At 37.2% G+C, this 16,397-nt stretch overlaps 1 protein-coding gene across 1 annotated transcript in view; it reads right to left on the bottom strand.

The window, feature by feature from the left end:
• The window catches only part of LOC103151595 (CUB and sushi domain-containing protein 3-like), a 272,095-nt gene that overhangs the window by 234,220 nt on the left and 21,478 nt on the right, over positions 1-16,397 (bottom strand). Inside the window, exon 2 of the mRNA XM_007571755.2 lies at positions 7,042-7,239. Coding sequence (XP_007571817.1) covers positions 7,042-7,239 — 198 coding nt within the window. The remainder of the gene's footprint in view (positions 1-7,041; positions 7,240-16,397) is intronic.

The raw sequence follows: 16,397 nt of genomic DNA, 5'->3' as shown, positions 1-16,397 counted from the left end.
ACTAAATTCTACATTTCTTTAAAAAACACTAAGATTTGAAGCGTTATCTTTATTGAAAAAAAAAAAAAAATCAAGTGCTTGATTAGACCACGGTAGCATAAACACGAGCTGAACCAATGATCAGCACACTCCAAAGGACACAAAAACCCTGTGCCCAGACAACCAGCAGCCTGAGTCTTGTTGTGCTGACAACACACAAACAACCACGCAACATGCTCATTTCATTTCCGTTTCTCAGTGAGTCTCATTTCAGGTTTTGTCAGTGCAGATTATTACTTTTTCAGTAGCAACAATAACCCTCCTCTTCCTCTAACTCAACCTCCTCCTCCTCTTTGTCTGTCTGTCTGTCTGTTTTCCATTCCTTTGCTCTGCTTTCTTGCAGTTGGTAGGTTTATCCTATGACACGGGCTCACAGTCACTCATAGGTTTTCTTAAGTTCAAACACAGTTATGGCAGAGGCTTTTCTTTAAAATGGAGAGATGCACAGGTATTTTAACACACTAACAGAATCTAATTGTTAAATATTTACGCAAATATTTGATGTCTGGAACACTATTTGAATGATCACAGCATCAATTACTGGTGACTGATAGATACACAGTGGCAAAACAGCATTATTTTCTACTAAAATGACCAAAAATTGGACAATGAAAAAATTATGTGAGAGTAATTTTGTTTTGGTCAGGATAAAGGTTCTTCATCAGACTCTAGTGATCCAGGGTCTAAAGGTGTATTCACACAAATATGTTTTGGTCCAGACTCAAAGTGAACTTTATTTTTAAATTTTTTTTTTGCTTGTTTGCTTTTACATTGCGTTTTTTTCTTCTTCTCCCAAACATAAAACGATTTAAAAATAAAGCCATGCGGGTGAAAATTTCTCCCATTGGACAAAAAAATGAAGGGGTGGGGACAGATCACAGACCCGGAAAAACAAACTTTGGAAGACATGCGTGCTGCATATCTGCTATGCGCGTTCTGTGTTCTTGTCAAAATGGCTGCAGCCTTCTGAAAGTCTAGACCAGCTCACGCAACCCAGGTTTCGTGACACGGTACTTTGGATTTTGGAATGCTGTTGCAAGCTGAATGAGATGAGATTCTCTGTGCCCCCCCTGACCCACAACATGCTGCCAGCAGCATTGCTAAGCAGAAAACTTTGGATCAAATTTTCAGTGCACGCTGTAGTAGCGTTAGCAACACCAAAGGGATAATTTTTTACCATAATGCCCAGGAGCAGTGGCTCATGAAGTCCAAAAAGACATGCCTTTCCTGTAGTTGGTTCAGATCAGACGCGAGACCACACCAGAGTTTGTTGGGAAGCAGACCGAGATTCGTGACTCAATCCACACAATATCGTAGTATTCTGTTGTAAAATTGTCATTAGAGGCCTTCTCAACATTGCCAGGCAAGCAAAAATTAATTTCTGCCGACCCTAGAATCACTGGGAGTTAATCAGAAGATTTGCAATCTGATTTTTAAGCACTTTTTGGAGGTAAGCAATTAGAGTGTAACGTCTTTTCAAATTAATAAGCATTGGTGAGTGACTTGTGCTGCTTATTTTTCGCTCAAATCCCTTCCTGAAAATCTGTTACATTATTTAATGCACGTAAACCACCTGTGAACGGATATGTTCGGTTGTTCGTCATTAAAAAGGGCATTCACCTAGAGGTCACAGATCATAGTGAAGAGAGAGGCAGCCATTGTTTTTTTCTTTCTGAATAGGGGTTTAATTAAAAAAAACAAAAAAACATTAATAAATATCCATGAATAATGTACGATAATTTAAGTGCAGCATGTAATGTAAAGAGACAAGATTAATGAATCACATATTCACAGAAAGAGAGAAAGCATATTAGTGGTGCAACAGCTGAGAGCACTGCATCTCCAGGCATTTGATTGCATGACTGAATAATTGATCGAAAGCTGTTACAGTCGGTATGAATGCCTCTAGGTGTCAGCAGGCACAACCACAAACTGTATGCGACTCCATGGTGTGTAAGGGGGTTATTTTTTCTGTGTTTGTGTGTGTAAGTGTGATGTGTAATTGACAGGGGCTGTAAATAGTTGTAGATGTGTGTTTCTGAGGTGGTGTGAACAAATTAGTAGCTTAGCTCCTCTTAGCCTTACTGACAGAAAGACAGAGACGTTGCAAATCCAGCACTGACAAGTTGCCATTTGCTTCTCTTCTTCTTTTGCAATCTCCTCCCGCCTCTCTTCCTTCCTGCTCTACCCTCAAAATTACAGTTTACTGCTCCACTATTGCTGGGCAACATTGTAGTACGCCATTACATGCCTTTTACAGTTTTCGGTGTGTTTCTGTTGCTCAAGAACAGGTCACATCCAAGGAAAAAAAAAAATAAAATAAATAACAAACACATCTCTTATAACATTTTGTCATTGAATTTACAGCAAAAGAAATATCAATTTTTCTAAAAAAAAAAAAAAGAACAACTTCCCTATCTTTTACGATAGGATCGAGAAACAGATAACTGTTATTACTACAACTGGACAACACTTCTGTTATCAACCCTACTCTCAGTTAATGGAAATTGCATGTCTTCTGTTTTTTTTCTGTATTTTTCTCTGTTTATGTATTGATGTGACTGTGTTACTAGTTTAGTAATACTGTGCCATCTCAGACATGTTCAGAATGTTCAGTCAAGGATTAGCGATACAGACTTGAAGTTTACATTTTTTGTAACATTTATATGACAAAATTCATCCTTGTATTTTAAGTTGAAATTAATCACACCATGAAGTAAAAGTATCAAAAACAATTGCAGTCGGATCATGCTGTGAATACCTGGATGCAATGATTTAGACTGTATTTGATAGCCTAACTGGTCAATAAGTGGAAATTTACACTTTTTTATTTTTATTTTTTTTTTACAAAGTTTCCCAAAATTACATTGTTTTTGATGTGGCTTGACATGTATAAAGTTAATAAATATTAAAATGTGTCAACTAACGAGCATCAGTTGAATCATTTCAACATGTTAGTAAAATTGTTCTAACTAGTGTTGGACTTTCTAAACTCTTTTGGTGTATGTAGATGCAAAGAAATGATGTATACAGTTTGCAAAATATAAGGTCATGTTATGTACACGTCTCAAGTATGTGTATTGTTTTGGATTAATTCTGATTTCATATTGAATGAGGGAGAAACAATGCAAGTCTGCTGTATAAACGTACAGTATAAGTTACATTTTAAACAATTATTACCTAAAACTATTCTTTTGTTGTATAGTGGAAAGAGGAGCCATGACGTTTTAACTTCTTCAAAACGACTAATTTTACAAATCTCCAAGATAGGTTTTTGCTGTATGTAAAATTGGATTTTTAAATCTTTGTGTTACCTTTCAAATCCACAATATGATGGACTAAAACAATCCTTCAAAGAGAAGTGGGTCACAGTGACTTAATAGACTCTGTCGTTCATTGCTAATGTTTGATGCTGCTAAAGGTGGCAGAACAAATGATTAGCTTTAAATGCATTTTCTCAGGACTGCAACTCTTACTAAATACTGCAACATTAGATTTTGGCACAGCAGTTCTCCTCTGGTTTGTCTCATTTTATTTAAAAAAAAAAATAATCGAATTACTAAAGAGGAAACGAGGTAAACTCAATACTGCGAATCAATTTGCAGATGCTATCTAAAAGTGATGACGATTCAAGTGCCCTCTCTTCTGTGTTGAAGGTCTTCCTCTGAATAATACTAGGCTGCCTCTCAGATCTACAACCAGAATGCACGTAGGAGGAGCAAAGGCATTCGGTTCTATGTGAAATGCATAGTTTCTAAACACCTAAAGTCTTTTATGTGTGTAGTAGAGAAATGGATAGTATAAATTCAGTTCACTAAAGGTCGTGAACAAACCTCTTGTCCATCTATGTGGCCTCTGCAGCAGAGGTAGAAATACATTGTGATGTGAAATAATGTGAATAATGTTCAATCCAACATGAGTATTTCCCTCAAAATTAACAGGATGGATAGAGTTGATAAATATTTTTAAAAACTTCATCAAAGACTACTGGTTTTATACGACAGATCCCAAGTTTGGTATGTGAAACAAAACATATAATTGTTGATGTCATCACCAAAAAATTTAATTTGTCTTTTTAGAGGACGCATTCCCTCCGAACGCCACATGGACGTGCCTTTGCACTGATGTTTCGGGTCAACCAGTGATTGTCCTTTTTAGCGAGGAAAGTGATTTCAAATATGACCCTCTTTTGATCTAACTGAGATGTCCAGATGAAGTAGTGTGACTTCTTTTCAGCCCTAAGTCTGAGGCATATATATTTTCATAATCATAATAAAGTACCACTCATCTCCTCAGAGTAATGCATATGTGTTTCTGATGATTTGTTTTAATGAGCTTGCAGTAAAACCTATTGTAAATGTTGTCAATAGGAGACTTTGGCAGTGAAAACATAAATTTAATCTCGAACACGACTTCAAGAATTTTAAATATCGTCGATGAAGGAAGATAAGAAGTGGAAGGTGTATGAAGTGTTCAACTGTTTTTTGTAGCCACACTGTAGAATACCAATTTCTTAATTCTGGCAGATTAAATAATTACGAGTCAAGCAAGTCAACAGCTTTGCTTGTCTTTAATGTTGATTGCTTTCTTATTTAGATCTCTGAATGGTGCATTTCTTTTCATGTAAGACATTGGAAACCTTACATCAAGCTCCTGCTTTCTGTAGGACACCAAGCTCCATTTCCATCACTTTGATCACGCTTCTTTCCAGTTCAGAAAAAAAAAATAATAATAATTTAACACACCTGCATTGGTGCCATGGGAATGCTGGCATGGAGACCACGTCAGAATTGTTGAAACTTGGTGACGAATTAACTTATTTGGCAGCGATAAAACTGGGACAGATGTTTGTTTGTTTATTGTACTGTGCGGTGAAGGGTAATTGGCTTGTACTTGTATTGCACTTTATCGAGTCCAGAGGACCCCAAAGCGCTTCGCGATGCTTTCCCTCAGTCAACCGTTCATGCACATTCACACACTGACGGTGGCAAGTTACTGGGTAGTAGCCACAGCTGCCCTGGGGCACACCAACAGAGACAAGGTCATGCACTGGCACCACCACGCCAGCGCATCACCGTTTATAAATCTTTTTAATTTTTCCCTTAAGAGAATATATTTGTCTTTGAAATGTAGATGTAAATCAACAAAATAGCTCAAATAAACTAAACTTAACTGGAGATAATAATAATAATAACAATAATAATAATAATAATAATAATAAATGTTTGTGTTAATTTAAATCTTCCTGCTACTTTTACATAATAAAAACAAACCTTATCTTTAAAGCACACAGCATCAACACACCTATATCTTCTGTGCCTTCTGGCGTCGACATGTTTAATTTTGCATCCGCCTACAAAGCATTGGAACTCCACAGTGGGATGAAACAAGGTAATGTATGTAAAATCTAAAAATAAAGCTTGCCATATGATATATCTCACATACAGGCCTGTCTCCCACACACATCGCTGATCAGTGGGGCGGGGGGATGAAAGAACACACAGACACAAAAACCTCCTTGGTGTCTCTGAAACATTCATATACATACATCTGTGGTCTGTCTGTCTTCCTGTCACATTTACACACACAATGTCCACACACATTTACAAAGAGTTTTATTCTAAAACTGTTCGATTTTGTTACTCTAAAAAATTTAGGAGCTATATAGTCGTGGAGAAATTAAGAAACCCTCCGCAAGTCACCTTATACGGACAATTATTATTGATTTCAACAAGGGTAATATCATTGAAGCCGAAGAAAATATTAAAAATTTTGTTTTGCAAATTTGTGATAGAAAATGCAAATTCTGATAAAGAATAAATTAAGAGACTTCTTGATTTTTTATTTTATTTTATTTTTTTACATAAGGTTTACATGATGAGAGGCAGATAAGCCTCGTCTAAACATCATAGACTGAATTTAGCGTACTGTTACATTTAAAACTAACGCGCTGTCTTAGGGCTTCAGACAGAACGTTGACGCTTTAGTAGCTTCTGAGCCTGTTAAGAGGTTTAAAGAGGTTTCATTGCACCTCATAGAAAATAGTCTACAAGTAGAAGACATTCAAAACAAATATCACTAAACCCGAATCTGTCCCTCAAGTCAAGTCCCCCCCTGAAAACAGCCTGCAATAATCTTAAGCATTCAGAAACCCCAAGATTTTGTCGTTGTGGGACCAACGGCAGGCATCGTGCAACTGTTGATATGAGATGCATGTCTTTCTTTTCCGGTTTAACTGTCACTTCCTAGGAGAGGCCCAGGATTTCTAAATTAATAATGTTCATGGAATGGGTTTGTAAATAATTACAATGGCTAGAATGTAATTATTCATACAACGTAATAGAGCGCATGTTTTTGAATAAACCAAACGCAGCATTACAAGACAAGAACCCCATTCCAGTTGTGAAGCATAGAGGTGATAGCGATATAGCTTGGGAGATTCTTTAATGCTTTAGGACTTGGCAAAATTTACGTCATAACATATGACATGAATCCCCCTGTGTGTCAGAGGGGCTTTGAAGAAAATGCATAAACATTTGTAAAAAAAAAAATAAAAATACTGAAGCAGAAATTGGACCAGCTGCATGAGAATGACTGAAAGCGCACCAGTTATTCCACCAAGAATTGGTATAAAACAAAGAAGCAACAAGTAACATTTTACAGGAGCCGCTTTAACCCACAGCTGTCGGACTCGCTGTTAGAGATTAGGGTGTCCTCCCTTATTTCGCACAGCATACTATTTTTACGTCCTGTGTAAATCCTTTGTTTCTTAATCAACAGCTCAATATTTAATTGAGTTATCCGATTTTTCTACACGACTATATACTCTGAGTATGTTCCCAGCAATTTTGTAACAACTGCAAATCAACACAATTTCATGTAGCATTTTTTTAAAGGATTTTTGGCAGCATCGTGCTGTATTTTTAGAGAGCAGGGTTTTAGAATAAAATAAACTCTTCATAATTCATGCACACCAAAAAGGCTGATATCTTACATGCTTACCTCGACAAATAGGAGCAGGAAAATCCCAGACTGCAATGTTTGCCGCATTGGTTATGCATGTGAGCGTAGCGTGACCGTCTAAGACGTAACCAGGGACGCAGCTGTATTGCACCCGGTCTCCTACAGCGAAGCGGCCACCACTACTTAGCACCGCTTTTGGTGGAACACCTGGATTCCCACAAGATGAACTGTGTAGTTCTGTGAAAGAAAGACAAAACAGAAAAATAAATTCATTCAGACTCAGCATTTCTTAAAATTTAACAAAAAAAAAAAACCCTAAACATTTATCGAATCAGTAAATCAGTTTCTTTTTCCTTACATACAAAAGGTTATGTGCTTAAACTGCTAAGTCTTTCATTAGGATTTACCTCAATCCTCATTCACCCTGGACAGTAGTGGTATTCCTGTCTATTGGTCAGAAATGGCAAATGATGAAGTCCATCATTTGGTATGGCTCCACAAAGATATCATTTACTTTTGTAAGTTTCAAATTGCAAAACGTAGAAATTGAAAACCGAGTGAGCAATTTATTTAAAACAACCTTCAAACACATTGTCCATCAGTTTGAGATTATAAATTCTCCTTCCCTCCTCTCCCTCTCGATAAAACAAATCTGAAATTAACATATGAAAAAAGTGACAAAGGAGTCATTTATTCACCGTTCTAATTGAATATTTGCTTAAAGTGAGCTTTTTTTTTAGACTGGTGGGGATGTTTCGCAATATGGTAAAGGTGACTTGATGACAGAAAACTATAGTCTGGAATGTGCAGATTTTACAGGGACTTAAATTACAAGAATGGACAACTCATAACTCACTTGTTATGTTTTTTGTTCCTCGGATCACATACAAATGCAATCTCATGGTTATTCATTCAGCATTCAGCATCGATAAAAGCCTTCTTTTAGGTGGAGAATGGGCCTGTGATTTCAAGGAAAGCTCATCAGATCCTTGGTGGAGGTCAAACTGGATCAACTGATTCACTTTTCGGTCACACGAGCTCAAGCAATGTTCAAAATTTAGAAGTGTCTTATTGAAAGAACAAGGTTGGCATTGTCAGTGCTGTTGTGTTTGATGGTCTTGTTGCTCTACATTTGCTGCTGTTGCATACATTTATATAAAGAATGTAGATGTTTGTTTTTTTTTTTGACTATGTCAGATATTTGATGCTCTGAATGTTTCCTGATTTTACAGCTTCACAACAATATTGGGCTCTCCCAAACATTAGGTCATATCTCCTACGGCCTAATGTTTGCGAGGGAGCGGAGAGACACCAGATGAAAAGATGAGCAAAAGCAGAGCTCACTTAATCTTATTGATTAAATACCTGTTCATGGACTTTTAATATTCATTATAACATAGTTTTTGATTGGAAAACTTGCTGCATGCATACTACTCAAATCTATCTCTAATGAGCAACAGTAAACTAAAGGGATAACTGTATTTCACTCTTAAAATTGAAAGGCACAACATCACACAACTGAGAAGGCCTGAATGTGACCGACAAGCCAGGAGGAGACACATAGAAAGACGGATGGTAAGAAAATAGAAATGCAATTCACCACATTGGCAAAACATTACTGTTACCCTATGCTTTGTGCTAAATGTACATGAAGCTTTGGTTTGGTGTATTATATACAGCTAAGCATGTTAGCTGTAAAGCAAGCACTTATATTGAAATCAAATTAGACTGAATAACCTCAGACAAAAGAAGTAAAGCATTCATATTTGCCCCTCTGGAACCATTTTCAGCTCTCATTCAAAAATGCAAGGACAACTGTGCTCACATAAACATCCACGTACACAGACGCAAAGACCTGGAGCGAGTGGGTGACGAGGCATTACAAGCCATAAACCGAGACTTAGATGAGAGCACGGGGAGCAACTCCAGTCTTATAGTTTGAACTTGATTGATACAACTATGAAACTATTCAGACAGATAGAAGGCTGGGGCGGGTTGGAGCAGCAACCAGACAGATTGGGTGAGGGGGAGGCAACAACACAGAGAGAGAAAGATGGGAGAGGTGGTGGTAAGGGCGTCAGGAGGGGGTGCTGGAACAAACGGTAGCCATCATGACAGATAGAACTATGAAACTATAAGGACAGATGGAGTGAATAGGGCAAAACTCAGAGAAAGGAAAGCAGGACGGAAATAATTCAACAGATCTGCAAACGAGGCTTCTAATTGAAATTCGGAGGTAAAGATGGAGCTGCAAGTTTCTCATATAAACACTGAAAACAAAAAAAAGTGCATTTTTAGTATTCTGGTCACAACTTAGGCTTTAATCAGCATGTCACTGCTCTGTCACATCTTAAAATTAAATGGAAAAGTTAGATCGTCTGGATTATGTGAAAGTAAAGGTTTGCTCATTAAGGTTGGCTGAATAAACGTTTTTTTCTCTTCCAAAGGTAGGCTGGGGGTTGAGTGGGGTGATCTAAAGATAGACTGAAGTTAGATGAAAAGCTGCTGTCCTGTCCTGAAGTGACCATAGCACTTTAACTCGACAAAAACAGCAAAGAACTTTGTAACTTTTGTTAAAGTAGATGATGGGTTAACTGTTAATTGGAGGCACACGTGTGGACGTATCTTAAAGCTACACCTGGAACATGCTGCTTTCTAGTAACACGAGTGGAAAGTCAAAAGAAATCAGCCAGGATATCAGGAGCAGAACTGTGGAGTTGCACAAGTCTGGGGATCATCCTTGGGAACAATTTATTGATGCCCAAATTTGCCGCAATAATCTGTGCAAACAATGATATGCAAGACATGATGGGAATATCCAATCATCATTCCACGCCAACTTGGTTGTGTGTCCCAGAAGATTAAAGTATTAAGGACATATAAAAAGTCAGATTGCAGTTTGCAAATGCCAACAAAGACAAAGATCTTAATTTCTGGAGACATGTCCTGTGGTCTGATTAAACTAAAGTGGAGCAGCTTGGTCATAATAACCATTGTTACATTTGGAGGAAAAACTGAAACACTTTTTTCAAAAGGGTAAGTATCAAGTATCATGGGGTGGAAGCATCATGTTGTGGTGCCATTTTGCTGCAGATTTAACTGGTACGCTTCATAAAACAGATTGTAGAAATGCTGATGCAACATCTAAAGACATCAGCCAGGAATTTAAAGCTTGGCCATAAATTAGTGTTCCTAATGCTTAATGACCCTAAGCATACAGCCAAAGTGGTCATAAAGTCATTTAAGGACAATAAAGTCAAAGTTTTAGTGTGCCCATCACAAAGCTCTGATCTCAAAAAATACGAAGAAGTCGTAAGTAGAGCCAAAAAGGTGTGTGCAAGTTGGACCTTTTCTGTTGGGAAGAATGATCCAAAAGTCCAGCAAACTATTTTGAGAAGTTTGTGGAAGGAAACTCAAAATATCTGACTCCAATCTTACCATTTAAGAGACAATTATTCCTGATGCTGACAAAATATATGTAAACTTCTTAATTCCAAAAAAAGTTACAAAAATAATCTCTGAATCATTTTCTCTGTACGTTTTCTGACATTTACCAAATGGAGATCATTTTGATCATTCCAGCTTACATAAAACAGGAGAAGTTTAGTCTCATCTGACTTCGGACAGTGAGAAAAAAATGAATTGTATGTGCCTTTATTTGATTTAGTGTATGTAAGTATCTGAATATTTAGTTTCAACTGTATATTTCTAAAGATGAAGATGAAGAAAAACACATTCTGAAAGCTTTTGGTTTGAAGTTATCCTTTGTTTTAGTCCACACAGCGCATAAAGTGGAAAAAACAACAACAAACAAACAAAAAAAAAACAAAAGACAGCCAGAGGCAAACGGTTTTACTAAAGACCCTCAGAGAAATCCTTCCAACCACCATGCTGCTTATCTCCACACACACAGTGACAGAGAAACATACACTGATGAAACACACTTGGATAAAAACACATGGGTCCACACACACACACACACGCACGCACGCACGCACGCACGCACGCACGCACACACGCACGCACGCACATCCACACAAACACAACAAGGGTCATCCATCACTGTGGCGATCCCTTGTGTTGTATTGTGATTGGATGTCAGGTTGGCCTGGTGTCGCGACCTGTTGGCCTATCGATTTAGCAAGTCAGCATGGCCCCACTCAGTGTCAGGATGTTTGTTCTTCAGTATCCTATCAGGCACACATTTACTTTCACACACAAGCAGAGAGAAATTTCTATCCGTTTGAAAATACGCTATTGACAACGTAAACCCATTTGAGCTGTTTCAATTTCAGCCTGCGTTCCATCATCTTTATAATAAACTTTCCCTTATTTTCTGCCTCATTTGCCCCCACCCTCCCTCCAGCCTTCCTTCAAGCCTTTTTTCCTACAGGAGAAAAATCACCAATTTACTCTAACACCTGGAAAGGATACAATCTGCACCTATTCCCTGGTCCAATGACACTGTATCAGTTACAGTAATTTTAGACTCTGGGTCATATCAGCAGTGGTATCCAGGTGGACAGAATCATTTGCACAGTGTATACAATCCAAAGCCTTGAGTCCAAGGTTTTTTGATCACTTCCTCCCAAACATCAGTTACACCAGGCAATGAAGAGAAAATAACAGAACTTTAAAACGGATCTTGAAATGTACAGGCTACCAGTGGGGAGAAGTAAAAATGGGGTCATGTGTTCAGACCTTCCTGTTCCAGTTAAGTAGTGTTGCAGCATTTAGCACAACCTGCAGACGCCTAATGGGCGCATTACTAATCCCAAAATAAAGAAAGTTAGAATTATACAGTGTAAATATATATATATATAAAAAAATGCATGAAAAAACTGTCTTGATATAGTTGGATTAATTTTGGTTAAGTGTCTTTTTAAACTAATTCACATTTCTAGGCCTTAAACTGATTCACTAATTTTAGGACAATCTTTTATTAGTTTAACAAGAGAACAAATGGCAAACAGTGTTTACCTTGGGACAAAGTCAGGATGAACTTTGTCACAAGTTACATTTGTAGCTGATTTGATTTGAGTTAATTGGAGGCACACTTGTGGAATTTATTCTAGATTGAATAAATTCAATCTAGAAAATGAATAAATTAAACATGAATGATTATAGTTATTAAAATGCCTAATGGTATCTATTTCAGGTATTGTGTTTCCTTTGTGTTCCAAAGTATTGTCTAACTAATAATCCATACTGTGAGCAAAATGCAAGTCTGGTTTGTTTTGCCGATAGGCATTGTCACTTTCTGCTTGTTATATATATATATATATATGTATATATAAAGTATAAGATTCAGCTTGTTTTTTTCTATTAGCTTTAAAATAATTTTCAATATCACTTTTAGTAATTTAAGCATTTCTTAAGGCTTCTAGTTGAACAGCAATTTAAGTGTTATTTTATGTAAATAACTGACAGTTTTCAGTTTAAAACCGCGTCTTTATTGGTAGTGAGGAACGAAGCAGCTGCAAATGCCATCTAGTAATTGCATCTTTATCTTCGTCTTCATAATTCTGATGGTAATTTTTGGATGTGGTATTTCGTGTAGATCTGCTCTTCTGATTATTTGAGAGTTTTGCAGCAGAATAGGATATACGTGACATCCAACTACAACTGATTATGAAGTTCATTGTGTGCTTTATGGCCCTGTGAACCACTGGGATGGATATGATGCATTATAATTAATCCTGATGACAACCATTAAGCAAAAATAATAACAATAAACTTCTCGCAGAAAACTTCTTGCAGATTATAGAACTTTAATTTATTAAGGTTATCCTATCACTCCGACCCCGAATGTCACGGTATAATTTACGCACTAGTTATGGAATCAACTTTATTTTTGTAAGTCAGACTTGCCTGATATTGGGGTTCGCCACAGCCTAAGGGAAAGTCAAATGTCATCTCTTCCTACTGCATCGAAGGTCCAGCAGGTTAATTCTCTGCTCTTGGCGCACTTTAAAAAAAACATTACACGTCTGATCTGGACGCAGCAAAAAAGTTTGAATCTCATCCCGTTGTCTTTTGCTACTCACTATTTTCTCAGATGTGGTCATTCCTGATGCATAAATCCCTTTTTTGGCTGTCTGTTTAGTTTACTATGAGAATCCTGTCGTAGTTTAATTAGGTAACTTTATTTAGTGTCCAATGGTGGATACTCTTTTTTTTTTTTTCCCCGTGGTTTATTGCAATCTGCCCGCTCTTATTTCCTCATACTCACTCTTCTTTTAAACCAATTCCTCTTTATCTTCCTATTTATCTACACCTCGCTTTCTATTTTCCACTCTCTCCCCAGTTCACCATAACCATGATTTCAGTCTCAGTTGTTTCATTACAAGCTGCTGCTTTTATGGGCCATCTGTAGTACCATCTACATTTGTCATTTAAGCAGATGCACTTACGCACACGCAAATGCACAGCGATGCACACAGACTCGCATGCAAAGGAGACCCCACCAGTTACTCTATCTCACACCCTCTCCGACATAACCATTTGCGCTTTATTTCTCCCAAGATGAGCAATTAATGTAGAGTTCACTTTAAAGAAGAGATGAGGAGGAAAAAAAGAGGGAAAAGAAAGACGGGTAAAAATAACTAATCAGTGTGTAAAAACACAGTTTTTACACATGTTTATTTTAGAATTCCAGACTCAAATATATGTATGTATGTATGTATGTATGTATGTATGGATGGATGTATGGATGTATGGATGGATGGATGGATGGATGGGGAAGTGATGGTAGTTAAAAAAAATTAAGGAATAAATGGATGGATGAAAGACAGATGCAAATAACTGAACCCACGTTTGAACAGACTACTAGATGGATGGAAAAATCGACAAATTAAGAAAATAGAATTACACTTTTTTTTTTTTTTACTGTTTTCAACCAGACATTTCTAGGCCTAAAACCAATTTCAGTCATACTCTCACCCTTCCAGAATGTGGGAATCCTGAGAATGGTTTGAAGAATGAAATACCAGCAGGGCAAAGTGAAAGTGCTCCCTTGATTTTTTAGGGTTTTTTAGTGAGACAGATGATGTGGCAAACCTGAGAAATTGAGAAGGGGGCCATGAAGGACAGTGAAGTTATGGAGCAAGCAGGAAAAAAAGGAAGGAGTGGCAAAGAACAAGAGGGATGATGCACTGAGTATGGAGGTTTTGCACCTCCGTCAGCAGTAGTTTTCCTACAAAACGACGAGACGGGTTTTATACATGAACAGAACGCGCATCAAGATGCTTGGATGCACAGCACAAATCTGTGCAAGGAACCATCTATTTAAATTTGCTGTGACAAAACCTAAAAGGATATTTCTTTGAAATCATTTCCATACCTTATGCATAAATGGACAATATATGGAAAGTATTACAGCACACAAGACTTAGTTCAACAACAAATGAAGTTTGAGGACACTCATGTATCAAAGGTTGGACATAGTCAATTTGCTGTTAAGCAAGATTTATTTAATAAGTTTGGTAAAATGTATCCGTTCACTCTTTTGAAGAGCTTGTGAGATTTTTTATTTTTTTTTTTATTTTTTTAAATATGTATAAAGTTAGTGATAAAGTATTACAGTTCTCTATCGGTGCACAAATTTACATATACTGCATATGTTTTGAAAATTCATTCACACAAACAGCATATTTAAGGTCACAATTTGAAAGTTTTGTGTGGCTACCAACAAAAGAAAGACAACTTGCATCAGAAAAGAATTACATGAAAACATGTTTTTGAACTACTGGTGAATAAGATAAGAAATAACAAATGTATGGACTGTAAGGACTCTACATGTCACTATAAAACATGCTATTCAGTGCTTGACAACAACTCAAAATGAGAAAACTTTAAATCTATCTTACCAAGTTAAAATAAGATTCAGTAGCAGCTAAGAAAAATACACAGTGGTTTATCAAATGCTCAAATGTTTTGATATGAAATGAATGCTTTTCTGTTTTTTTTTTTCATTTAACTGAAGCAAATCTACAAAATTGTCAGTTCAATCTATTATACCGCATTTAAAATGTTACTGCAGAAGTGTCAAGGAACTGTCACCAATTAGCTCAACCAGCTATACTCTCAGTTTCCTTCCGTGACAGCTGAACAATTGTGCTAGCCGATGGATGATTCTATGTGGATGTGCATGTTTAAATCCACAATGATGAACGCCGGAATGAGATATTCAGCGACGTCTTCCTACGCAATTTTAGATTCTGCTTGAAAAACCTAATAACAAATAGTCTGACCATATGAAAAGCAAACCAAGAGACATTTCTCAAATGTCTAATTACGTCCTGCAGATTTAGGAAGAGGTTGAGCAACGTCAGACCTTTGATTCAGGACTCTTAAAAAAAAAAAAAATAAATAAATAAAAATTAGTGTGAAGAGAAGAGCCAAAAAGTGCAAATGGAGTCTGAAAGCATCCACAATCTGTGGAGAAGGGCAGAGCACAGCGATAAAACAATCTGGCACAGCTCCAGCCTCCTACAGTCGTCACCGGCTGCCGTCCTGTGAGTGGAACAACGGCGGATGTGACGACAGACGTTATTCCAAACAAAGTCCTATTGAGCCCCTGAACTCAATAGGACTTTGAGTTTAGGGGCTCAAAGTCCTATTGAGCTCCAGTAGCTACAGGGAAGCTTGGAAGATATAAACGCATAAAAGGTTTTAAGCCCACAAAGACACAGGCATAAAAGCCTCTGGATATTTAGTTCTGGTCCTGGGAACACTGAGTGAAAAGCTCTCTGATGAACCAAGTGGTGGAAATCATTCAAATTCAACAAGCAACTCTTAAACACATTTAGGTCCTTAACAATAACAAGATATAAAATTGTATTCTAATGAGAGACATTATACTTGTATCTAATTGTATCCTCAGTGTATGAGAGATCCTGTGTTGGGCATTTACTGTAGATAAAGAATAAAACCAGCTCAAGAAGGTAGCCACCAGAAACCCCAACATGATCTTTGTTCTCCACAATTTATAAGCGTCATTTGCCACAAAGTTTCCCCATCCTGGCAAGCAAAATCTATTTTAGTGCCCATTTTTCCAGTCTTTCAGTCAAAGACATCATTTAGATTCAGTAGAACAAAAATTGATCACACTTTTAGAAATACTCTGTTAGTCTTTCCCCAAAGCAACAGTGAGAGATACACGTTTTAAGTTGCCCAGTTTTTGGTTTTTTAAATTGTCAAGACCCAACAAGCTAAGAATTACACGCCTCTGCAGTATTTATCTAAAAATAATGACCGTTCTCTGCCTCAGCAGTTCACAACAGGGATCACTATTTAGGGCAGCTGCCTTTAAACTCAGCCATCCCTGCTCCTATTCCAATCATCCTGTTTCTGCTCCAATCATCCTCTTCAGATGTGATTACATGAACACTTAA

This window comes from Poecilia formosa, unplaced genomic scaffold (assembly GCF_000485575.1).
Source record: "Poecilia formosa unplaced genomic scaffold, Poecilia_formosa-5.1.2 Scaffold286, whole genome shotgun sequence".
NCBI classification, from domain to species: domain Eukaryota; kingdom Metazoa; phylum Chordata; class Actinopteri; order Cyprinodontiformes; family Poeciliidae; genus Poecilia; species Poecilia formosa.
Note: the sequence above shows the minus strand (reverse complement) of the source record. Positions and strands in the feature narration are given on the sequence as shown.